The sequence below is a fragment of the Balaenoptera borealis genome (genome assembly GCF_965194805.1).
Source record: "Balaenoptera borealis genome assembly, chromosome: 13".
NCBI lineage: Eukaryota > Metazoa > Chordata > Mammalia > Artiodactyla > Balaenopteridae > Balaenoptera > Balaenoptera borealis.
The window spans coordinates 61,340,017-61,367,287 of record NC_138870.1 but is presented as its reverse complement, the minus strand read 5'-3'; the positions used below and the strand labels follow the sequence as shown (position 1 = coordinate 61,367,287).

General features: G+C 34.6%; 1 protein-coding gene across 1 annotated transcript in view; it reads right to left on the bottom strand.

Moving 5' to 3' along the window:
• Window positions 1-1,852: 1,852 nt before the first annotated feature.
• Window positions 1,853-27,271, bottom strand: part of TRHDE (thyrotropin releasing hormone degrading enzyme) — a 416,748-nt gene continuing 391,329 nt past the window's right edge. Inside the window, exon 19 of the mRNA XM_082351569.1 lies at window positions 1,853-26,309. Within this exon, the coding sequence (XP_082207695.1) occupies window positions 26,166-26,309 (144 nt within the window). The 3' untranslated portion in view covers window positions 1,853-26,165. The remainder of the gene's footprint in view (window positions 26,310-27,271) is intronic.

Genomic DNA, 27,271 nt, shown 5'->3' with positions numbered 1-27,271 from the left:
AACTTTATTCTCTGGTTGACCATAAGGTGTCTGGTGAATTCCAAGACATCTGTCAAGAGTTAGTTTTGATTTTTTTTTCTTTAATCACCTATGTTAAGAATCCCTTGGAACTGGCATTCTTTCCTTCGTGTGCCCATTATTCTTTGTACATGAACTCCTTCATAATCATTGACCTTATCTTCAACGGCAGAAACCATTTTCTTTACTGTAACTCCTACAGCTACCACATTTTGAACATATGGCATGTTTTGATAAATTTTGGTGAAGAAATTATTGAAGGAATGGAATAAATATAGAGCGATTAGAAATGGTTGCCTAGAAGTTACTTCTTATGAATAAATCTTTTCCTCCCAAGAAATACTTCAATAAATGTGTCATTGACAAGTGTCATGTCTTTTCCTTCTGTATTAGTCTCTTGAGTACTTATTACAGTGCAGAGCACATTGTAAATACTTCTTAATTGATTAAATATTGTCAGCAAGGGCAATCTAAAGCACACTCCATTTAACTTCTCTGACAGAAAAGCTAGAGAGTGCCTCACAGAAGAAAATAGGGGGGGAATAAATACCAACTTCCACCCAGGGGGGTGGAGAATTTGCTTCCATTTTTAATCTCTCTAAAAAAGTACTGATTACCCAGGTTAGGGAAGACTATTTCTGTGATTAGAAGACCACAACTATTTTTATCTTATAGGAAAAGCCAGTGGGAGTCATTAGATCCTTTCATAGATTAATCTAACTTAGGCTTTTGTGTTCCCATGCCTTGGAAATACAGGTTGCTTGCATCTATATTGATTTCAATGTGTGTAGCTCTAGGTTCTGTACACAATGTGTGTTGATATAATTTATGTGTTTGTTCTAATTGCAGGAAAATTATAAGCAAAACTTAAAGAATAAAACTATTTATAATCCCAATATAAGCCAAAATAAGTGAGAATTGGTGTGTGTCATTGCTCTTCTAACAAACTCATAATTAATATTTTTTTAAAACGAAAAAATATTTTCTCTTAAACATCCATATATTACCATCAAAAGTGCATGCAAAAAGACTAAGCTGAGAAAAATGTGATCAAGGTTTAGATGTACATGCCAAATATAGTCATTGGACGTATTTAAGTATATTTCTGTGAAAACATATTCTGAAAGAAATATATTTTGTCATGTATTCCTCTAAAATCTGGCACTTAATGTGTTCTAAGATTACAAGCATAAAATTAGCATACTATTAATGTAAATTAGAATGGCAAAGATATGGGTAGCAGCACATTATGAAATGCCATTAGAGAAAAATGGGTTTCTTCCTCCAGGAAATATTGAGAATTCTCTCTCTGTCCTATACTTAAAGGGAAATATTCATTATCAGTTACATTTTTTTTTAAGAACCATATGTATATTATCTGCAAGCTTCCTTTCCTCCAAATGAAGACTGGGCAAATCATTGTAATTGAAATCACCTTGAACTGATGTGAAATTGCATGCCCCTAATCAGTGGTAGTAACAATAATCATAGCTACCATTTATTGACTGTTAATTTTGTGGCAAGGATTTAATATAAATTATTTCAAAATCCACACTACAGCTCAAAGAGTTAAGTATTATTATACCCCCTTTCCACAGTTGATTAAACAGAGGCCAGGAAAGTTCAAGTCGACCGAGGATACAGCCTTGGCTGGAAGGTGTAGAGTCAGGAATCGTATTCAGGTTACAGCCTAGCTCTCATCCACTGGGTCATATTTACTCTGGGGAGAAATCTTGAATCCCCTAGGCTTCTAGCAACCTTGTTGTCAAGAAAGTTTCCTTCCTTATAATGTTCCATTTCCTATGTAAGTCTTCAAGAAAGTTTCCTTCCTTATAATGTTCCATTTCCTATGTAAGTCTATTTCTTCCAATCCTGTCCCCTGAGGAGAACAGCTGGTCAGTGCCCTCCTTCTAATAACATTAACTAATTCACTGGTAGAGTAATTTTTCTTATGAGAGATTTTAAACCCTTAGAGAACCAAGTATTCACTCACAGAAGAAAACAAATCTACACCGAACAAATGCAAGAAGAATGTTTCTTTAGCATCAAGCTTTCCCTATATTTTCAATGTGGGTGGGACGGAAAGAGGTAGACAACGTAAAAGAGCCAGAAGTAAGATATTAAAAAAATTTTTTTTCGCATAACTATGATCTAGAACTTGTTGACTACAGATAGAAAAGTTGATGGAAACTCCAAAAATACTAAGAAAATACCTACGCAAACATTTTCAGTGTTTACATCCCAAACCAAATTGCCAAAAATTGCTTAAAGTATTATAAGAATGTTTCACTACAGTAATATTTGTTTTTGGATAAGGCCCTTCTCAAATTTATCATTCAATAATCACTTTGCAATTATTCTTATTTTATGAATATTTTTGCTGGTTCTTTAGCGAACTCTCATCTGACTCATTTAAGGCTTCACTGTGTTTTTACCCATTAATCTCAGCCTCTCCTTTGAAAATTAATCTGTGTTTAATGGCCACCTTATGTAATATGCAACAAGGCAGGACTCTCCCATCCATTCCAAAAAGGATAGCATTGAAATATGTCATTAGGCTTATCTTTGCATCAAAATCTCATTCATCCAATGACCAATCTGGGGAATATTAGAACCTTATTATAATTTTTTTTTTCATAGTGACTCTAGGGATTAGAATTCCAAATCATTCTATTTCTCAAGGGATTACCAACATCACGGGGAAGATAAGAGCCTTTATAAATTGAAATAAAATATAAACTTTAAAATATATTTAAATCACTACATACTTAGAGCAGGGGAGTCCTTTAGTTCTCTCAGTATATTTAAACACGACTGCAGTTTCTAACATTTACCAACCTGATAATGAATTCAAAAGGTAAGGCATTTTCTCTTGAGTATAAATATACTGCTGAGTCCTATCTATACCAGAGTGGCTGGACTGCATAATGCATAACAAATTATCTCTAAACTAAAAACTCTTGAAAATTAATACTGTTTTGTAAGAAAATACAGAAGAACCTAATCTCTTTGGTGAATGATTGAATGAATGAATGAATGAACGAATGTTGAATAATTGGGTTGTTTGTTTATTATCCCAGTCTGTACTTCCAGCCCCTGTCCTTCCCCTGAAATTTCCGGACTATGATAAACCCACAAGTCCACGAGGGAAAATCCTTATATAAAGCAATACCCTTCCCTTTCTTTTATTTTTCAGTCCAATGTGTTGACCTGTTAGGTATCAGTTTGACCAATATATTGAACTCCTACTGTCTACTAGATTCTGTGCAAGTCACAAAGAATCAAAGGTGAATAAGAATAGTCTTGTCCTCCATGAGTTGACATTGTAGTAGGGAGACAAATGGATAAACAGAGCACTTCTATGCAGCATGGAAATTATAATGATTGAGGTATGGTTCAGTGGAATAAAGGCACACCAAAAAAGTAGCTAACCACTTGTCAGAGCTCCCATCTCATCACATTTAAACCTGTGCACTCCTGTCATTTGCCACTTAAATTTCATCTATGTGTGCTAAACTTTAACCATGAAATTACCAAATCCCATCATAAATACTGCCAGTCAGATGTGAAAAGTATAATAATAGCTAACTTTATTGATATGTCAGGCATTATTGTGAGATTTTATGTGTATTAGCTCAGTTAATCCTCCCAATTTCCTGTAGGAAGTATGGTTATGAACTCATTTCACATACTAGGAAACTAAGGCAAAAGAGGCAAAGTTACTTTCTCAAGGTCACAGAACTAGAAAATAGAACTAAAATTCACACTCAGACAATCTGACCCCATATACCCAGTTCTCAAACATTCCATTCCACTGCTTTCTAATGACAGAAGGTAAAACAAAGTAAAGAATATTTGATTTGAATCTCAACTATAGCAGTAATTATCGCTGTGATCTTAGGCAAGATTTCTAATTTCTCAACTTTCAACTTTTTCAGTATAAAATACAATTAAGTTTTTCTTCTTGTGGCAGTTTTCAATGAGGTCCTAAAAATTCTTTGATCCTAAATTTCCATTGAGAGGTGAGGTATGTTTCTCCCCTTACATCTAGGCTCTGTAATTGCCCAACTAAGGCGATGCTGTGCCAATTTCCATGTTTAGTCCTTAAAAATCTGTCAGCTTCTTCTTGTCTCTTTGGATGTTCTCTCTTGGAACCTATTCTCCATGGGTGAGGAAGCTCAGGGAAAGCCTCTGTGTAGGTGTTCAGACCAATGGCCTAGGTAGAGCTCCAGCCAATACCAACCTTAGATGTATAAATGAGGAAATCTTTGAGCTGACTCTAGACACAGAGTATGGCTGTGACTGCATGAGAGAGCTTGAGCAAGAATCACCTACACCCAGTTCACCTCCAGAACCATGAGGGATCATCAAAAAATCATTAAATTGTTTTAAGCCACTAAATTTTAGGGTGATTTTGTATGCAGCGATAAGTAACAGAAACCATTCTGTATTTTGTCAGTATTGTTGGAACAAGTATGAAAGCCCTTAGTATATTATAAAGTACTATACAAATGGAAAGAAATGTTAGCCTATATTAAGTGTGCATAAGCAAGTGACTCCATATGAAATAAAACAAAACCACAACGTTCAATACCAAGGGTCAATTAGTAAATTCATTTAAATCCAGTGGGTATTCCTTGACTGTCTATGCATACCTAGCTGCAAATTAGGTTCCATAAAGATAAAAAAACAAGGGTAGGTATATTCCATGCATTCTAAGACTATATAAAAGCTTCTTACAACTAAGCAACAAATGAAAAGAACTATGTTATTTAGCATCCAAATTTCTCAGAAACATTATTTTATCCCTTAAAGCACTGTTCACTTCTTGATAGAAAATTTGTTGCTGACATCAGGAAAATCTGGGTTTCAATCTTTCCTTTAATACTTCCTTGAGTGCATATAAAACATCTCTGGTGAAAGGATTCTATCTGTAAAATGAGAGTAATAACATCTACCTTGCAGAATTCTTGGGAGGATTAAATGGCACAATGTATACTAAGAGCCTAGTACATAGAATGAGATCGATAATGGACAGCTCCCATTATAATTGACCTTTCTAGGTGTGTTCTCCATTGCAAATTTGCAGTAAAGACAATCCTAGATGCCTGTCATCATAGTTCAGAAAAGTGGCTACAAAGTTTTCCTGTGCTCTTTTCTTAAGAATAACAGGTTACATTGATCTTGAATTACTTCTAACTCTTCTCTATTGAACTGCACATGCATCAGCAAATCCCGTTGATTTTACCTTTTTAACGTACCCTGGATTCAATGCCCCTCATGACCTCCACTGGTACCAATCTGGCCAAGTCACCATCAACTCTCACATGAGTTATTTGCAGTAACTCTCTGTATTAGTTTCCTTAGGGCTTCCATTTAAAGAAAAGTGCCATAAACGAGGCAGTTTAAAACAACAGAAATGTATTCTCTCATGTTGCAGAGGCTAAAAGTCCAAAATCAAAGTGTCATCAGGGCCATGCTCCACCTGAAGTGTCTAGGGGAGGGTCTAGAAGCTCAGCTCAGCACAGCTTCGGGGACTTGCTGGCAATCCTTTGGCATTTCTCGAATTATGGCAACATTAACTCCTATCTCTGGTCTTCTCCCCATGTATGTTTACATTTCCCTCTTATAAGGACACGAGTCTATGGATTAGAGACTGCCCTAATCCAATATGACCTCATCCTAATTTGATTTCATCTACAAAGGCACTATTTCCAAACTAGGTCATATTCACAGGTATTAGGGGGTTAGAACTTCAACATATCCTTTTAGTGGATACATTTCAACTCATAACACTTCCCATCTGCTTTCCCTGATTTACCCTTATGTTCCTCCTTTGCTCAAACCCTCCATTGACAATCCATTTCCCATGAAGTAAAAAAAAAAAAAAAAAAAAATTCAAAGTCCTGAAAGAAGACAAAGGAATTCCTCTCATCTTCTCACACCTCCCTATGCTACATCCAACCACCCCATGGCCATTTCTCTGAACTTCCTCTCCCTGGGACTCATTCCATTCTAGCTACATCAGGCTTCCTCTCTGTTCCGGCGCTCCTGCCTCAGGGCCTTTGCACTTAGTGTTTCCTGAATATAAAATTCTCTCCCTCCCCTCAACTCCCACAGCCTCATAATTTGCTCCCTTTTTTCCTTCAAGTTTCTGTTGAAATATCACCTTAGCAGAGAAGCCTCTCCTGATGACTCCACTGCAATTAGTACTCTCTTCTACCTTATAGCACTTAGTCAGCAACAGTATCCTGGTTTGTACTTCTTCATAGATAGCACATGTCTCTAAAGGCCATATTATATATTTATTTGTTTAACATTTGATTCTACTCCACCCTCCCCACCCCCCCCCCCACACTATAATGTAAGCTTCAAGAAGACAGGGACTTTGTTTTCTTTACTCTTTTATCTCCAGTGCTTAGAATAGTGTCCAACAAATTATAGAAATTCAATAGTAATCCAAATGGTACTTGTCCATAGAAACGCAAGTTGGTTTGCTGGAGATTTGGTTGATTATTGCCCTGCAGATATTGACAAGTTTGACAGTTTTCATCTAAGAAAATTTATACCAGCATTCCCGATGACATTATGTATGTGTGGTTCTTTAAGTTCCTTTGAAGAATTTGTAACATCCTACTAGTTCCCTCTTAATAATCTTTTAACAAGATCCACATTGATAAGGTTTCTGGAAAGGGATGGATGTGAATTGAGTTTCAAAGAGAGTGTAGGAATGTACTGACATGTGGGGATGTACAAGGCAAGGAGGGCAATAAGGATTTATGTATATTGTTCCCTGTTATTTCATAATTTTCAAAAAGGTAAAATCATGAATCTCATAAAAAATAATGTGAACACAAGTCAACAATTTTGTCTACCTCATTAATTAATGAGGGGACTAGTAAGATTTTAAAAACCAGTAGAGTTACTCTTTATAAGTCCAATTCTTCTTCAAACTGCCATTAACAGGAATTGTTTGCATTGCTATGGACAGGAAACATTATTGATGCATTACTAGTGCACTGTCAATAGCCATCTACATGTTAATCTTTATCTCTCTAAAGGTGCAAAGTACACCAGCCAGAAACAATCAGATGGACACACCCCATAAAAATAAGATAATCCCTGAAAAGTACCCTAGATAACATCCAGTATTCCATTGAAAGCGCATCCAGTAGTCTTTTTCAAAAATCTTTCAAGATTTTCCTAAAAACACCAAGCAGGTTATGAAAGATATAGAGACTCACATGTTCCTGAGAGTGATGAATATTTGTTTGGTTGGAAGAAGGGGCAGTCCAATTAGTGATAGATGTTAGTGCAAGGCAAGTTAGGATTTTATATAACAAGTTATGGAAAATCACTCTAAATTATCAAGCAGAGGAGTGACTTGATGAAAACTATGTTTGAAAAGAGTCATTTTAGCAGGTGTGTAGGATGGAAACTTAGAATTGGAGGAGAGGCGGGGAGAAGATGGAAAGCAAAAAGATGCACTTGGAAAATTTCTGTAGGAATTCAACCCCGATTTACACCTGGGACATGCAAACGATCCAGATAAGTTTGGATAGAGAACACTGGTCTTTGGGACAGAGAAAGTAACCAATTGAGGTGACCAGGAGAGAGTCAGCTTCCTTGGAATTGTTCAGACGATACCTAATTGTGGGAGTTTTTGTATTCCTAAAATGTGCTCTTGCTAACATTCGACAGTTTATTTCTCTGCATTTCTATTACTTTTTGATAGCATGCTAATAAGTGACTTTTAAATTCAAAATATTACATTCACCTTTCATTTGAGCCTTGGACTTTTGTAAAGTTTTCTTGCCTGAAATGTTTTCTCCCTAAAATGTTTTCCTGCCCTATCATTTGAGAAAGGCATACATCTATAAAACATTCAAGTGTATCTACTCCACTTCTATAAAAGTATTTGCGATATCCTTTTTTTGATGAATGTTGCTTAGATGTCGACTCTAGTGTAATTTATTAATGTAACTTTACTAATATTTACTTAGTGCATTCTTTAAATGTAGTATTGAATGCTGATAAAGCTTCCTAACAATACTTACAGCAAGCTTAGAGAAACCCATTCTCTTTCTTTTTTCACAGCTTTATTGAGATATAGTTAACATATAAATGTGTGTAAGTTTAAGGTGTACAACGTAATGCCTGATTCATGTATATGTTGCAAAATGATTACCATAATAAGGTTAGTTGTGTAAGTTTTTCTTTTAAATAAGTAGCTCAATTATATTTTGAGTGTGAGTTTTACTGGCTTTTACCTGGCTTGTAAAAAATAAGAAAAATCATCATGTCTATTCAGTATTAGAAAGCAAAACAAATCATTCAGGTCATTTAAATCTATAACAACACATGTTTGAAGTGGTTAGGTTATATCCTGATTTCAAGAAAACCAAATATCAGGTTACAATCTCTTCATAATTGCAGCTAAATAATTGAAGTTCAAGCCTTGCTTCCGATCTTTGATTTGAATATGCTTGCTTCATTGGCTTGGATTTTGTAGAAATTAAACAGTGGTGTTTTAAGAAAATGCCCTTTTCGTAGCTTGACATATTCTAAGTAAATACACGCACTCTAAAAATGCATATCCAAAGTTAACCTTTTGAAAATTCAAACTGTACTTAGGACATCATAAGTGATTCACCAGTGACAGACATATAGGTAATTTTTATGACCTGAGCCATGAATCGTTCTTTAGTTCTTGATTCAAGTGACTACTTTTCACTATATTGAGCCATGAGTTTCAAAAATAAACCTTCTGCTGATAAGGAGATTTACGGAGAACAAAAAAGCCTGAGTCAAGTATTTATCTGGGACTAAATTCTGTGAACTAAGCTTAGTTCAAGCAAGAGGTTTTCTAAGCAGTTCATTTATTTTAATATGGAACAAGCATTTTGGAGTTGCACTGTAGCTTTCGTTCACAGTGCATTGACAGAAGAGGAGGGGAAAGGCCTGGAGGTAACATTTCATGCATTCTTAAAGATAAGAATTGAGCATCTGCTAGAAGCAAAGCTCCATGCCAGATGCTCCAGAGATACACAGGCATAGCCTGCAAGGAGCTTATACTTATAATAGAGGGAATAAAACCAGTGCACAGATCATAATGTTATGACAAATTATAATATAAGACAGAATATTATAAATGCTCTAGGAAGGGCATAAAAACTAACTTTTTCAGAAATTCCGAAGACAGAGAAAGAACATTGGTTTTCCAGGGGAATGAGAATAACTTCACGGTGTTTGAATAGAACAGTGTTTCTCAAACTTCTGCATTCATAAAAGATGCCTGGGGAGCTTGTTAAAATTTAGATTTCTGGACCATCCCTAGAGATTCTGATTTATACAATCAGTCTGCATTTCTAACTAGCACCCTGGGTGATTTAGATGAAAATGGCCCAAGAACCGTGCTTTACAAACACATGGTTAGAGCCTTAAAAGATAAATAGCATTGAGAAGGCAGTGATGAAAGGAGAAAGAATTCAGATTAAAGGAATGCTAGCATAAATGAGGAGATAGAAAGGTTTGATGTATTATCTGATCTCTACGGGGGGTTTTGGAATCCCTTTCCCCACCCCAATTAGCTTATTAAAATAACAGTGGTTTCCATGAGCAGTTCTAGAAAATGGAGAAACTTGGAGGTCAGCGATAGAACACATTTAATATCACTACCCCTAAATTAACCTTAAATTGCCTAAAAGTTGATGAAGAGTATGTAAAATATTAATAAGAAGCCCTCACATTGCCAGGTGAGCTCATTTAAACAGCTACAGAACTCCCAAGGGAAAGGCATCTCAGGGAACTTGCAAGGAAAGTGAGTGAGGTGATGCACTCCTGTTGGAACAGCACGCGGGTACTGGTTTTCTGTGGGCCGGCTCTAACTGCCTTATTTTCCTGGCTCAACTTGTCCCTCCAGTCAATGGGCAGTTTTCATAAACATTCACTGATGATTGGCATGGCGGGCAGAGGGTGGGGAAGTCAACTAGTTTTCTCCTGTGTCCAGCTGCAAGTGATTGGGAGTTCCCTATGTCCTGTATCTTTGGACAGAAGCTCAGATTCCTTTATTTACATTTTACTCTCACTCTCATCCCCACTTTGCATATTATCTATCCTCACACAACAGAAAATGTTGGTTCACAAACTGGAGAGCTCCCCGGCTGAAATCTGAAACTGGCCCCTGTACACATAGGGCAAGGAGAGACTGAAGAAAGAGACAGACTACTCCAGAAAAAGCAATGGAACTTATTGACGAGGTTTATCTTGGGTGGCTGCAAGATGAGCAGGTCTCCACAACTGCCTGCCAGAATCTTAAAATTTTTTATAGACATTTATATAACTTAACTGGATTCAGTCATGTATCCAGTCCAGATGGTCTCAACAACACCTTATGCTTTCAAGGCTGCATCCTTAGAACGGCTCCTAGTTTGGGAATGAGAGGCTGAACATACATTTTAAGGAAGGGGAGAGAGTGAGGAACCTTCAGTTGCCTGGGTCCAGCTCAAAGGTGGTCATGTCCTATTGATGACCTCTTCCCCCAAAAGAGGAACCTAGCACTCCTTATCTGTGTCGGCACATGGCTAAAGCAGCAGAGATGGGGCTAGAACTCAAGGAAGAACATTGTATAGTTGGTAAACATCCAGCCTCCACCAGATGAGAACTTTCTAAGTGCCCATCATCACAAAAAGCTTGCAAAAGAATCAGGAACACTATGGTTAAAATGAGGTATATGGTAAGAAATGAGAACCAAGGAATAAATTATATGCCAAAGGCAAACTGAAAAATCTTGAATTAAGGCAAAGAACTTTTTCAGCAGACCAAAGGGAATCATTGCACATAATTCAAATTGGTCTGTAGGAAGTTTGAACTGTATGCAAAGCATGGAGAAACTGACTAAAGGCAAGACAAACATAGGAAACTCTAAACAGATTCACAGAGTTAGTTAGGATTATTCTTATATAGTCAGCCCCCTAAAACATGTGGTGTTGATCTATGGAAGAAATTCAATTACAGCATTCATTCCGATTTCTTTCTTAATGAGCTTTCATGTAACATCCAAAGCATAAGCCCAGAGGATTTATTATTGAACACTCTAGAAGAAAAATACAATTTTAATCACTTAAATTATATAAATAATTGAAAAAATCATGAAATGGAAATTTAAGGGATTATACATGCATTTGTTTATTTTCCTTCCTTCTATATACTTCCATCACCTACAATCTTAAGAAGCCATTTGTTCTATATCTCAGGTTCTTCCCATAATAATTGCTACTTCTGAAAAAGTCATCAAAATAGAAATTGTTTGTTTTCATCAGATAATCTTCTCTAACTTGGGTGGATAAAAAGTATGAACAGGAGAGATCTTCAAGGTCTATTTAACTTTCCCCTATGTCATTAAATATTCCCTTTACCCTCCTCCCCACCCCCAAGTCTTAATTTTTCTCTCACTGAAACCACAGAATGATCGGTAATCTTCCCCAACTCCACAGACTTCACAGTCTTTCCTAAAAGTTCAGTCCATATCCAACTTTCCCTTTTCTTAAAAGTAACCTAAAATGTGTATTATATGTTTTCCTATATTCTTTTATGATATTCTGTTTTATCCATAATTGTCATTTGTCCAATCACAAAATTTTCTTCTAGGCAAAGACCTATGCGTTATATTACTTCAATGTCAGCCTAGTATCTAATACAGGTTTGAGTGCACAGTAGGGCAATAAAAATTCACCATTCATTAGCTCCATAGTGATTGTAGCTTAGACCTTTATCATTTAGCAACATATGAAGCATAGCGGTGGCATGTGAGTCAGACAATCACATAATTCACCTTCATCTCCATTTCCTACTAAAATATCAAGGAATAAAAGCTTGACTCAATTTTCCCAGTCCAATCCATGATCTTACAAGGAATTCCAAAGACATAAATGGCACTATTTTCTGGGATAGATTCACTTTCTGTGGTAATAAGTTAATATTGCAAATATTTTCTATAAGAAGATAATTTGAGAAGGCAGCATGCATGCAAAGTCAAGTGTATGTGACGTTCACAGATTATGAAAAGTGTGCTGTGTTATTACAGATTTAACTTTAGCAGTGAACAAAAATCTCTTTAAAAAATATAGACACTTAAAAAATTACACTTCTTGGTTAGTTCAGCTCTTCAACTAAAATTTCTTCCTTGTGCATTTTGCAACCTTTTGGCAGGTTTATTGTTGAAAAGCCAAGGTACATTCATAATTGCACCACAGTAACATGCATTTATCATTGGCAAACGTTCCGCACTATAAATGAATTACTGTAATAGATGTGTTATGAAATAGCATCTTATTATCCTTCTGTTCTTCTATTTTCTCTACCGAGAGGGTCAAAGTCGATCACAAGTGTTCCTCTAAAGTGATATTTTTGAACAAATTCAAAGAATGGAGTGAGCTTTCAAGCTTTAGGTTTGCAATACTTTAAAATGATCAACACTTTTTATTCTAGTTATGCCTCTAAATCCCCCAAACACTTCTCGCTGTGTGCCTATACTGGAAAGTCATTGGTTTCTATACTGGCACTTAAGTTGTTCTCAATCAAGAAAATGTGATTGAGAATTTATTATATTTGAAGTTGCTGTCAAGAAAAAAAAAAATCATCTCCATCCTTGAAGAATGTATAATCTCATTGTGAGATAAAATACATTGATATAAAATATCAAAGAAGTGTGAAATGGATGGTATAGTCAATAAGAACTATATACACTAAAGAGAGAATCTGTTCAGAGGAGAGAGATTTCAAAATGACCCCAAAAATGTCGCTGTGAATACATCAATGCCTAATATAGATTATAAGATTTTCAGTTGATTTTATTCAGGTGTGTTTGAAAACAAGCGAGAAAAACATCTACCTTACACCACTTCATAAAGCTTTAACAAGATATTAGAGTAAAAATATTATTGGCTCTATGGTATGTTGGTAGCTGCTGTTTTAATGTTTCTGAGGTAGGTAAAGTGGAGTTGTCAGAAACATAGGAGCATAGGGTTCTGTAACCATCTTATTTTAACAACTTTAATGACCTCTGAAGAAGGCAGTGCATTGTCTATAAGCAGAGTTCTCCCCAAACAAGTCCCACATAAACATAGACTAACCAAGGGATCTACACGTCTAAATGAGAAAGTGCTGGTTAGTATCAGATCTGCTGGCAGAATGCTAACTGGGGAAAAAAAACCCCACACAGTCTCATCTCATGATTTAAATGAAGACAAAGATGTCACCCTATACATACATAGAGAGAAGTTATAATGGATAACAGTATCAGAATCCCAAAATTCTCACATAACAAAATTTAACAAGAGCCAAAATATTAATTTGACTTAGGTACAAAAAAATAGCCAATATGTAACTAAGATTTCTCTTAGCAGTATGCAAACTTTGGACCTTTAAAAAACTAAGAGCTATGTGGATCAAGCGGATCTTTATAAGAAAACTACATATTTAGGCATTACTAGAAGTACAGTAATTAAAGCATGGCAAGAGATATTTTGCTCTATTCTTGCAATTTGGCCAATCTGTACAAGGTTTGTATTACAAAATCAAACCTCTCAAATGATGATAAATATTATGGTAAGTGTCCATAGTCAAAGCAAATAAAATACTTGCACACGAAAGTCAGACAAAGCATTTACTTTCATTCAAGTTTTTTTTCAAGTAATTGAGAATGACTAGAAACTTAACACATGGGAACTCTTATTTTAAAATGAATTTGTGACAAAACAAGCAAACGTCCATATATCACCTGTAACATTAGAGTTCCTGTGTTTTATTACTAACCAGAAAGGGCAGCTTGATTTTTTCCAGTTTCATTTAGCCAAAGTTAGGTTTTAGTATTTCGTTTTGGTATTTCAACTACTCAAGAGAACACCCAGATATGAGTATCTATGTACCCAGATATCTACTGAATCTTATTTGATGGCTCTAGAAATGCACATACTTTCTATTGAACCTAAAGTAATAAAATCACACTTTAATCTAATCTCTCCTCTAAGTCACCAGGCATTTTCTCATATGCAACAAGATGAGAACTTCCAAACTAGAAAATTGAATAATTTGAGTCTAAATGATTGGAAAATGATTTGAATATGTAGTATGGGACTATAATTTCACTTTTTAAATGTGGAAATATGCTTGGTTAAAAGTTCTGTCATCTGCTCTCAACTCTCCTCACTCTTCTCCTTCATCCAAAACACACACACACACACACACACACACACACACACTTCAAACAGCTCACTAGTCAATACTTGCTCTTACTTTGTAATTTGAACAGGATTGAAATTAATATTTATTTTGGAACCTGTGTTTATTATATGAAACATTCCATTTATTTTACTCAATTTTTTTCACTCACATATCACTGGAAAATATTTAGGTGATCCAAGTACCAGAATAACTGTTATTTGTATAATATATTCACGACATACTTAACTGTAGTCCTTTAGAAACCTGCTGCATTTTGCATATTCTCTGTCTTCTGAAGTCCACCCCCATCTTAAATATAGCAAGCCTACTTTCCAGTCCTACTTTCTAATCCCTTTTTGGTGCTAAATTTTGCTGTATGTCCACCTAGTAATGTTACATTGAAGCCATTCCTGTTAAGCTTTAGCTTTAGGACTTCTACATAGATCTTTGCTAATTAAGCAGTTCCCTCTTATACTTTACCCAGCAGGCAGTTGTTGAAGTTCTGAGGTAGACCTGAATTTGTCATAAATGTCTCAGTGAAGTTCGTCATTGTGCAAATTATAATCCTAATAACTTAATAAAAACCTACTAACTTGGAAGATCTTACTCTACAACAAAATTTCTTTTCCCCATGAAAAATGGGTTCAATATGAAATCGTATGGAGATAACAACCTACAGGGTAAATGACGGAGAATGAATAAAATAGCAAAAGCAGGATAGAGGGGATTCAAGACTTTTTTGGCCACATATGGCTCAAGGGTTCTCCAATTAAATTATTCACCCTCTACCAGCTTGCTAAAATGTTCCAGAGGTGACAATGTTTCTAGTTCCCTTTTTAGTGAAAAAAATGAATTGCTTGTATTCTGAAATCTGTAATTAGCTAGATAATTCAGGAAAGGAAAACAAATTTCAGCAACCCAAGGGAAGCCAGGAACTAAAGTATTGACGAATGAGCACAATGACTCAAGAGCACACCTAAGCAGATTCAATCTACCCAGATGCCCTTTGGGTCTTCTTTGACAATCTCAAGAACACATGTCACTTTCTATTATGCACACTGATATAGAAAGAGCTCCAAACTTTCACTATTCTCTTTTCCGTGTCAAGTGAAAATAAGCGCCTGCTGCCGAAAAAGGCTCAGTGTTCAGCTGGCAGGTCACAATGAGAAAGAGAAAGAGAAAGAGAAGGGAGAGTAAAAGAAACTGGAAAAGAACTAGAAAAAAGAATAATATTTCAGAGCATAACAGTTTATAATAATAGCTTATGATGTGTTTATCTCCCTGATGTAACGATTTTAACCCATGTATCAGGCCTGAGCTCCGATTTCAGGCACTTGCAAAATGGGCAGCAGAAAAAAAAATTGTTCTATTCAGCAGAGCAAAGGTGCAGTCATTTGCTGGAATGCCCTGCCAATTTCAAAGCAAAATAAAAGTTGAAAAATTGTTGTTTCTGATAATAGTAGATATGGATATAGTCACAAGACTATAGAGACTCATTAAGACTATAGAGAAAATGACGTGAGACAAAGTGGGTGACAGGAGAATGTCAATGTCAGAATACAGGGAAAATGAGGCATCTAGGTGGATGGCAGGGAAACAGCTTCCTGCGCTGTGTCAGTGACGTGTTATAGCCCTAAGGTCAGTTGTTCAAGCCTCCTATTCGCCTTTCACAAGCTAACTGAAAACACATTTTGCATTTCTATATTCAAAGAATGTTAAACAACAGTAAGAAATTCTTAGATGTCTAAAAAAATAGGTACTTTCAGTAACATTCTGTAACTATTGCTTACGCTATGTAATGTTCAATTTGGTATGTGCTGCCCAGAGGTTCTTGACCATGATAACTGTGTATTAGAATCATTCTGGGGGCTTTAAAAAATGCTGATGCAGATACCTCATGCCAGAGAGTCTTCTTTAATTGAAGTGTGGCCCAGGCATAAGTATATTTTAAAAGATATTTCAGCTGAGTCTAATGTACAGTCAGGGCAGAGAACCACTGCGCCTACCCAATGTTTCTTAAAGTGTGGTCTAGATGGATGGCCTCTAGTGTAGATGGAACCAACTACAGTCCTTGTTCAAAGTGCAGACGACTGTATCCCAGCCAACACTTACTAAGACAGAATCGCTAGAGTTGGGGGCCAGGCAGAATTGTTGTCTTAATAAGCTCCCTCATGATTGTTAGAGGGAATTCTTGTTATTGTACCTGTATAATTTAATGTCATTTGACAGCCTCTTCAAATGATGGTAGCCATGCTCTACTCCCCCAATTTACATTTTGCAATAGCCATTTTCTGATTTATGTGATTGTTCTGCAGAGAACAATCATTTGACAAAGAAATAAATAGACTATATGGGTATAGATATAGATATAAGATATACATGTATATATGATATCTATATATATGTACATACATATGCATCTATATATCTCCAGTATATGTGGACACTGGCCATAATCCTAATAGGAGTATTCTTTTTTTTTCAAACATCAATAGTTATTGATAATCTGCCATTCTTTTCTTTTTTTTTTAAATAGGAATTATTTATTTATTTATTTATTTATTTTTGGCTGTGTTGGGTCTTCTTTTCTGTGCAAGGGCTTTCTCTAGTTGTGGCAAGCGGGGGCCACTCTTCATCGCGGTGCGCAGGCCTCTCACTATCGTGGCCTCTCTTGTTGCAGAGCACAGACTCCAGTCGCGCAGGCTCAGTAGTTGTGGCTCACGGGCCCAGTTGCTCCGCGGCATGTGGGATCTTCCCAGACCAGGGCTCGAACCCGTGTCCCCTGCATTGGCAGGCAGATTCTCAACCACTGCGCCACCAGGGAAGCCCAGGAGTATTCTTGATTCTGGCTTGGAAGGCCGTCTATTTCTTATTCCCATGCTCATGGAGGAGGAGAATTTCCTACGGCTGAATAAAGTATCATGGGTAAGGCTCAAATGGGTGGCTATGCAGAGTCAAGTCTAATGTTCTCTGAACAATCCTTAGAAAGAGAAAAACCCAGAGAAATTGAAAAACTATACTTTGAGTACTACTTATGCACCCTGATTATATGTATTTTATAGTCCTGTTGTTATTGAAAACTGTTCTTGAAATTCAGGGAACTTGACAGTCTATAGAATGTGGAAACCTATTAAAAAGCAATCTGAAAATGCATTTCAGGTGAAATCACTTTTCCCAAAGTGCAGATCATTTCATTTATTCTAAAGGCATATAATTAGAAAGGAGACTGAATTGGTATTTTTTTTCCTTCTTACAGTATAGCACAAATATGTACTTCTTTATTCCAGCTTCAGCATGTATATAGTTTTGAAAAAGTCCTCGTCAAAAAAGAAAGTGATTTTTTTCATGGACCTCTACAGTGTGTCTACTCAGAATTTTAAAAATCGGTTCTCATGTAAAAACAGAAGCATAATTTTAAAAAGCAGAAGATATTATTTATCTTGGCCTTATCTGAACATGTCAGAAAATTAAGACAGTGATGAATGACACATTACTGTACAAAATTTTATTATCAGAGGCAAAATTCAGATTTGTTCTGCTTAAAGTACAGAAGACAAATTTTCTCACTTAGAAAATCCATTTTGTCAGTGCTTGGTTATAGTGGAATAAAAACTTCATGTTGAACACATACTGATTGAATTTTTACTCAATAATTTTAAAGGCATACCATAGAAAACATTAACCTGCTAAACTAACACAAAGTTATTTGGTAAATGCTTTAGTAATCATATTTACTAAAAGAACAGTTACTTTTTTATTCCTAAATCATAAAATATTAGAAATGAAAAAAAGCGCTTCCATTTGGCATATTTTAAATAAGTCTGTTCATTTGGAGAATGGCTCTAGGAAAATAAACTTTGTTGCTGAATAAATTCAAGTTCATTAGAAATAGTCCACATAATATTTTAAAAAGATTATCTGATGAATTCAGTGGTGTCCAGAAAGCCAATTATGAAAGCTCAAAGGCAGAATTTCTCTTCTTGCTTCAAGTAAGTGGACAGTGCATAAGCTTCATAGTCCTACTGTGTTTTAGTTTTATAGTTTTGGTCTCTTTTAAAAAACTATCAAAATGTAAAGGGACTAAAATACAGCAAAGATAAATGGCAAGTATATTCATATATGGCAATGCACAGGTAGCATTTAAAAAATAATGTGAGATTACTATTATACAATATTTTAAAGGGTAGAAATACAACATTCACTTGAAACATTTTTTGTACTTAAGTGACAGATAATAAACCTTTTAAAAATGAAACTGAGTAGCAAAAAATTAATAATGAATGTTTTTACCCAGTAGGTCATAAGTTATGTGAAAGTGGGAACAGAATAGTGAACAGGAGCAAAAGTAATACTGTGAACCTTGTCGGGGTTAAAAAGAGAGTGACTGAATGATTAACTTAGAAAGTAAACAAAGCTACAGTAATCAAGACAGTACGGTACTGGCACAAAAACAGAAATATAGATCAATGGTACAGGATAGAAAGCCCAGAGATAAACCCACGCACATATAATCACCTAATTTACGACAAAGGAGGCAAGAACATACAATGGAGAAAAGACAGCCTCTTCGATAAGTGGTGCTGGGAAAACAGGACAGCTACACATAAAAGAATTAAATTAGAACACTCCATAACACCATACACAAAAATAAACTCAAAATGGATTAAAGACCTAAATGTAAGAATGGACACTATAAAACTCTTAGAGGAAAACATAGGAAAAACACTCTTTGACATAAACCACAGCAAGATCTTTTTTGATCCGCCTCCTAGAGTAATGAAAATAAAAACAAAAATAAACAAATGGCACCTAATTAAACCTAAAAGCTTTTGCACAGCAAAGGAAACCATAAAAAAGATGAAAAGACAACCCTCAGAATGGGAGAAAATATTTGCAAATGAAACAATGGACAAAAGATTAATCTCCAAAATATACAAACAGCTCATGGAGCTCAATATCGAAAAAACAAACAACCCAATTAACAAATGGGCAGAAGACCTAAATAGTCATTTCACCAAAGAAAACATACAGATGGCCAAGAGGCACACAAAAAGCTGCTCAACATCACTAATTACTAGAGAACTGCAAATCAAAATTACAATGAAGTATCACCTCACACTGGTCAGAATGGCCATTATCAAAAAATCTAGAAACAGTAAATGCTGGAGAGGGTGTGGTGAAAAGGGACCCCTCCTGCACTGTTGGTGGGAATATAAATTGATACAACCACTATGGAGAACAGTATGGAGGTTCCTTAAAAAACTAAAAATAGAACTACCATATGACCCAGCAATCCCACTACTGGGCATATACCCTGAGAAAACCATAATTCAAAAAGACACATGCACCACAATGTCCATTGCAGCACTATTTACAATAGCCAGGACATGGAAGCAACCTAAATGTCCATCGACAGATGAATGGCTAAAGAAGATGTGGCACATATATACAACGGAATATTACTCAGCCATAAAAAAAAATGAAATTGAGTTATTTGTAGTGAGGTGGATGGACCTAGAGTCTATCAAACAGAGTGAAGTAAGTCAGAAAGAGAAAAACAAATACCGTATGCTAATGCATATATATGGAATCTAAAAAAAAAAAAAAAAAATGGTACTGATATACTTAGTGGCAGGGCAGGAATAAAGACGTAGACATAGAGAATGGACTTGAGCACATGGGCGGAGGGGGAAGCTGGCCAAGGGCGAAGTGAGAGTAGCATCGACATATACACTACCAAATGTAAAATAGATAGCTAATGGGAAGCAGCAGCATAGCACAGGGAGATCAGCTCGGTGCTTTGCGATGCCCTAGAGGGGTGGGATAGGGAGGGTGGGAGGGAGGCTCAAGAGGGAGGGGATATGGGCATATATGTATGCATATGGTTGATTCACTTTGTTGTACAACAGAAACTAACACAGCATTGTGAAGCAATTATACTGCAAAAAAGATGTATTTAAAAAAAAAGAAATACACTGCACATTCAAGGCAGATGTTCTTAACTCTACTGTAATATTTGCTATAAAACATTTCACTCTTTCAATTACTTACATGACATAATAAAAATGTATGCGATTCGAACCAAGTTGACCTGTGCAGAGGTAGGTCAAAGCAGTTATCTTAAACTGTAACTACACAGAGGAGGCCAATGGAAAATGTAACTTCAAGTAAATTAAGGGGCTGCAGTCCATCTATATGGTTCTAAGCAGAAAGAGAGAAATATTTCTCTGACCTCATCGCTAAGCAAAAGGAAAGTTCTGGCTAAACTAATAGGTCTCCTCCATATGCAGGGTAGAGATTTAACTTAATCTTTTGGTCCACTGGTGAAGAGCTTTGCAATCCATCTTCTCTTTTCCCTTATTTTTCACGGCTTGTTGGCTGGACTATCTCTTAATAACTTGTAACAGCTTAAAACCCACTACACAACACATTAATGTAAAACACTTTGATGGAAACTTTTATAGGCCATATGAAGTAACCTTGTTAACAAATGAGTAGTAAACCAAAATGTACTAATTAACATTTTTCTCAAACTAGCCAATGACAATGAAAAAGTAAGCTAAGTATCTATTCAAATCTTCTACAGAGACTGGTCTGTATGGATAATCATTATGTTTTCAGGCATGTAGGAGGCAGATTAAGGACTAATTTAAGCCGTGTAAGGCTTGGGTGTGCAGGTTTTTGAATTCTCGCCAAAACCTACCACCAGTTACACAAGCTCATTACAACTCTTAGCTACTGTCTCCTCACTGGTGATTTGGAACTGATGGTATTTCACAGAGTTATTAAATGAGATGATACCTACACAACGCCCAGCATTTAGGAGGCACTCAAGTTTTTGTACTTTCCCGATATTATAACTCATTTAACTAATACAGCGCAAAAAATTAATTCTGATTAAAATGAAGAATGGGTCTTTTTTCTTTTTTCTTTGTGGATTGGTACATGAACTGGGAATGTGTAAAGATAAACATTTTCAATGTACTATCCTTAAAGTACCAAATATTCAACAGAAAATCCTGTAAAGTGTTATGTTCTCAAAATCTGGGTAAAATTATACTGCCTACCAGTAGGGCTATTTGTGAAAAACCTATTTTAAAAATAAAATTCATATACAGTATACATAAAATTAGAACATATATTTTCACCAACTGTTTATTTTTAATATTTAAGACAATTTTTTCTAGACTTTAAAGTAAAATTTCATAAAATAAAATAAAAATAAAAGCTACTAGAGTACCCTTTTGTTTGATTTTTTCTGAACATAAACAATGCATATTAAACAAAATACTGGGTTAGCCAAAAAGTTCGTTCAGGTTTTTCAAGTGTATGGAAAAATCCGAACGAACTTTTTGGCCAACTCAATATTTTAATTTAAAAAAGACCTTATTAATTGAAAGCAATCGAACTGAAAGTTACTCTTATGTAATTAAATTTTGGAATTCCAGGATATTTTGCAATAACATTTTCATACTCAAAAGTTCACATATACTATTTTGAACAAATACATTATTGCCTAGTACTGTATAAGAATTGTTGAACCTGTTTTTAATAATATATGATTAACTTAAAATTAACACATTGTGAATATACGAACAGTATGCTAAAACCATTTTAGAAAACTTGAGCTACTTTTACATAAGTAGGTTAAACATTTTTCCACAACTTACCGATATTATTAAAATGCTCAAACAACTTTTCTTGAAGATAAATTCTATTCTAATTTATATTCCAACTATAAAAATTTAAACTATGTGGTTTTATTATACTTTCTAAATGTTACACAATTAAGTGCTGTGAAACAAACAGTGAGAATTATCCTGAAGTACAACAAATCTTTTGAGAATGAGTATACAAAAATAATGCCTAATATTATCTATACCTAAAAATTATTTAGTCCCTTTTTTGTAGTATGTAATTATCTTTCATGTTGCCCTTATTGGTTCATTATTTCTCTATGTTTGTTTCATTTATTGTGATGTAAATTCCTTTAAGCCTTGTTCATCCCTTCCTTTCCTCTCAAAAAGTGCTTTGTGAAATAAAAGGTGCTCAATAAATGTTTAATTAAATTAAACTCTGTCAGTACATAATTAGCAGTGTCAAATGATAATTCAGCTATGGTATCTGATAAAGGAAAAAAAACAGGTGTGGGAATCCTAATTTCCCATTATATGAGCTTTTTCTTTAATAAAGTATATGTGGTTTCTTCATGGGTATATTGAGGAGAATAATTAAACTATTTTAGGTTTCTGACTTCTTAGAAAAAATTCCTTAAAATTTAATAGCCAATAGATTTGAATTAAATATATTATTGTAAACTTCTTTAGGAATCCCTTTACTGCATCTGATATAGTACTACAGTTGCACGAAAATGGTTTTTGCATAACTTAGTCTGCACAGATTTATAAACATTTTACTGAATATTACCTTCACTGATTTAAATGGGCATCATTTTATCTGTGGTCTGACCATCTGTTACTACAAAGTTTATCAGAGAAATCTGTGTGGAAAATGAAGCAAATTGTCAGTATTTTAAGGTCATATTTAAATAATGTTCACCAAAATATTAAAAAAAAGAAAACTATTATCAATGGGCTGTATTTTTTGTCCCAATATTTGGCTATTTATGCTGACCAAAGTGAATGCTGATTAACATTTCTTCCAGTTGTTTGACATTATGCAAACTAGAAACACAGATTTTTAAAAATAATGTACCTATTGTAGATATATTTAATCAGTATTTTGATATTGCTTCTGGTATTTGGAAAGTCTCCAATTAATGCAACTGATAGAGGTATTTCAAACATGTCTATTTTAGTTGTAGGAAGGTTTTCTTGAAGATCTCAAGTTATTGTAATTGTTCCCAAAACAACAATCATGAAATTTTAAAAAGTTCATGTTGCTACTCTGAGTCTCAGTTTTCTCATCAGACTATTAGGGCTAATATAATTTATTATGTTTTTGAGAGGAGTCAAACGAAACAGCATATGTAAAAGTTCTTTGAAAATTAAATGCAGTTTATAAATATATGGTATAATCTTAGGAACCTTGTAAGATTTTACGGTTATAATATTTGTAAGTTGCACTATCAAAAAATTCTCAGTCCTATGATATAATTATCCTAGAAATAATGTAAACCAAAGTGAGTTTAACTCCCAGGTAAAATCCATGTTATTGAAACTGAAGAATAAACCTAGCATTGTAGATACTAGACTTAGAGGTTGTGCTTGCATATGTAAAAAAACTTCAAAGATTATAGGAAAATTTTAAGGGAAAATGTGTAAAAATGGGGAAAACTTTTTATTTACAGGTTACCTAGAGATATTTAATGCTTCAGAATATTTACTAAATATTCAGTAAATATTTAGTCCTTCCTAATTGAAACCAAGTTTTGCTGTTGTACATATAATGGCACAGTTACTTTTTAAGCCTAGATTTTGGACACTTTCAACTATTTGTTATTTCATGCATGTGTATGATTTGTAAAACAGACAAAGAAGAGAAAAAAGATAAAAACTCTATGCAGAAAATAGAATTTTATAACTTAACTACATTTTACAGAATATTCCAAGAGATGTCATTGGTCATTTTATTGTTTTGAAAATATTACTTATTTAAACAACTAAAAAATGTTAATGCCTGATATAATCTTCAACATTGGAAAGGATAAATTATTGAAAAATATGTAGAACAAAAATTCCATCTCAATGCCATTGATACCACTATACTGTTGAACAAGTATTATATGAGGTATTAAACATTGCACATAATTATACACTTAGGATTTGACATCATAGCTAAACCAGTTGTTCAAGGCCACTAAAATACTGAAAGAGGATTAAGATTATTAGCAGTGCAGAGGAAAAAAGAACTATAAAAGCCCTTTTAACTCAAAGCTGGAAATGGTGATTTCATTCAAAAAATGTCACAACTATTAAGAGTTTTCAGTAATCCACGACACAAAACAAGACATCCACCTCTAATTTTTTATCTTTTCTATTACATGAATCCAATGGTGATACAGTACATGTTTTGAACCTGCATGACAGTGTGATCTTTATTATTGTTATGTTTCAGAACTTACCCCTTAAGGGTTTCACACATATTTGAAATTATATTAAATTTCATCACTTCAGATAGGTGGCATGACTTTTAGATTTTATACTAAGCATTACTCTGTGTTATTAACAACAAATAGAGTATTTAAAATTCATATATTAATTGAAGGGCTGAAAAATTTAGGTATGAGTAATAGATATTAATTGCTAAAAAGATAAAATTCAACCTTAGGTGATACTTGTTCTATGGATTATTAAATTGTTCCTCTTTACTACAAACCTATAATAAATCTATGGCTCCAGTTTCTAAAATACCTACTTTATTTCCCAATGTTCAGTGACTATTAGAGTTAGAACGTTTCTTTCAATGATTTGCAAGAAGATGTAGAGGAGCGGAAAACCTCAGGAAAACATAAAGTGGTCCACAAACATTTGGCTTATGTACAGTTAGTTGTATCGGCATTTCATAATGGTAAACTTAAAATATGTTCGTTTTTGAGCATCTAAGCAATGTTTGGAGAGCTGGCCTACTGCGTGAGAATACCATTTAAAAACACTTGTGTTACATAATACAGCCAGGGAAAGACTATTCAAAATTCCCAGGTAGAACAGAGCTGTCAATACTAAAGGAAAAGCTTTGCTCAAGAAAAGAAACTTTTCATCTTAACGAATGGCACACCTGGCATCAAAGGTCATAAGAATCCATTTGAGGTATGGTCGCTTAATGGGAGATTAGATTCACACAGACACAAAGATCAACACACAGGAGGAGTTTTTAACTCTCTGCACCACCTAACATGAGATGGAGAAACAAAGAAGATGGAAAAGAAACACTTTCTCAGCACTGATAATCATTAAGTATACATAACTGTTTTATCCAATAGGAAGCGGGACCAAAATGATGACAGAATCTATATTTACGATGTGAGGTTGCCACTTAGGAAAATTAGAAGAGCGTTTGTACATAAATTTGGTTTAAATTCATTTTTATGTATAGAGTAGACCATTCAGGAAGTAGATGAAAAAAATCTGTAACAGTTGAGAAATTTAGTCAGGAAATTGTCAGGAAGGATAGTGTTGAGATAAATTCTTTGAAGCCTTTTCAAAGTTTGTATACGTTTATAAAAAGAGATAAATTTTCTTTGAGCTGAAGAGAGTCTTTGCACAAATGCAGTGTACAACATACTATATACATATGGGGCCTCCCTATGTACATATACATATGCATACACTATCTATATGCGCTTTTTAATGTATACACAGCTTTAACTCAAAGAAAATGAGTTAGCAGTACAATAATCATTGCAAGACAATCCAAGTGCTGAAATAAGTGACACCAATCACTTAAAGGGCTATTTCACTTCTCACATTGCCCAGGACTAAGAATATAATTCCCTGTTTTAGTTTTTCTGTCATTGCATCACTGATTGTCACAGATAATCTTTGTGCTTTTGCATAATGTCAATCCCGATGTAACATATATTCACATACAACATTGGACATTTTAAATAAGCATGCTAGAACACAGGCAGGACCATACAGCCATGCACAAAATATTCTGAATATGTTTTTTCCATACTGACTGCAACGTCAACATGCACCACTATCATATTTGGTCCCGTACAGTGAGGAATGTATAGCTGAAGCAGTCATGGCTAGTTTCACTTGCAAGAGTTTCTTTAGAGAAGAACACCCAGTAGAGAAACAAAACAGAATGAATGAAACAAAAAAATCCCCCAAAACCAAAAATTAAAAAAAAAATTTCCTCCCACACGTTAACACTGAAAATCTGGCCATTTTCCTCATTCCACATAAAGCAGGTCTTCTCACAAAATTCTGAGTCGAATTGTTTTTAAGAGACACACATTAGTGTCTCAGAGCTTTTCCTAACCATTGGAAAAACTCATCTTGATAAAGCATTTTCCAGCGTACATTGGCTTCGACAGTTTCCACGGCTCTTGAGAAAGAGGCAGCAGCTACTCCATCATAGCTCTTCATGAAGTTCCTTAGCTGGAAATAGAAATAGTAAAATAGTAAATAGACAGCATAAGGAATATGGTCAATAATACTCTAATAACTTCGTATGGGGGCAGATGGTTACTAGACTTATAATGGTGATCATTTCATAATGTATGCAAATGTCAAATCATTATATAGTATACCTGAAACTAACATAATATTGTATTTCTACTATGTTTCAATAAAAAATATAATTTAAAAATGGTAAATACACATGTCTTCAAAAGAACTCATGTCCAACACATATAAACAAGAATCTATTTGAAGAAAAGTGTCACAGTCACTACAGAAGGTATATTTAATATGTGGAGTGAGCTTAGTAATGAAATGCAATAAAACAGATTGTGCCCACTAGGTGTAATGTAATTTCTTTTGGAACTGAAAAGGAAAAAAAGAGTGGACATTACAGTTTAAATAGCTCCAAATTCAGCTTCTTGTTTCATAAATAAATATTAAAAGACATATTTAATTTGTCTTTTCATAATAGGTTGATGGGATTGTGGTAAAGACTAGTTCTAATAACAAAGCTATCTAATGTACTAAATAGCCTTAAAAATGAATATAAGGATTAAAGTTAACTTTTTGTGCTTAGAGAGAAAATTATTCATCTTCTCTAAATAAATAGTATGAGTGCCTGACACTATCTTTGATAGCAAAGAAATATCAAAATTATTGGGTGGTGGAAAACAAAGTAATGATGCTATGAAAACTGGATGATAAATGACACTGCAATCACCTGAGTAACTAGATTTAGAAAGAATGAAGGAGGAATGTCGATTCATTTAGCTAGAGAATTTGAGCTTTAATTTAAAAGTTATAAGTTTTAAATGTTTTGTCATAATTTTATGGGTAGAAGACTTTCTCTAGAGAGTCCACATACTCTGGGAATGCTCAAGGATTTTATTTCAAGATTAAATACTAGCAGTTTTTCTCTCTGTTTGATATGTCTTAAG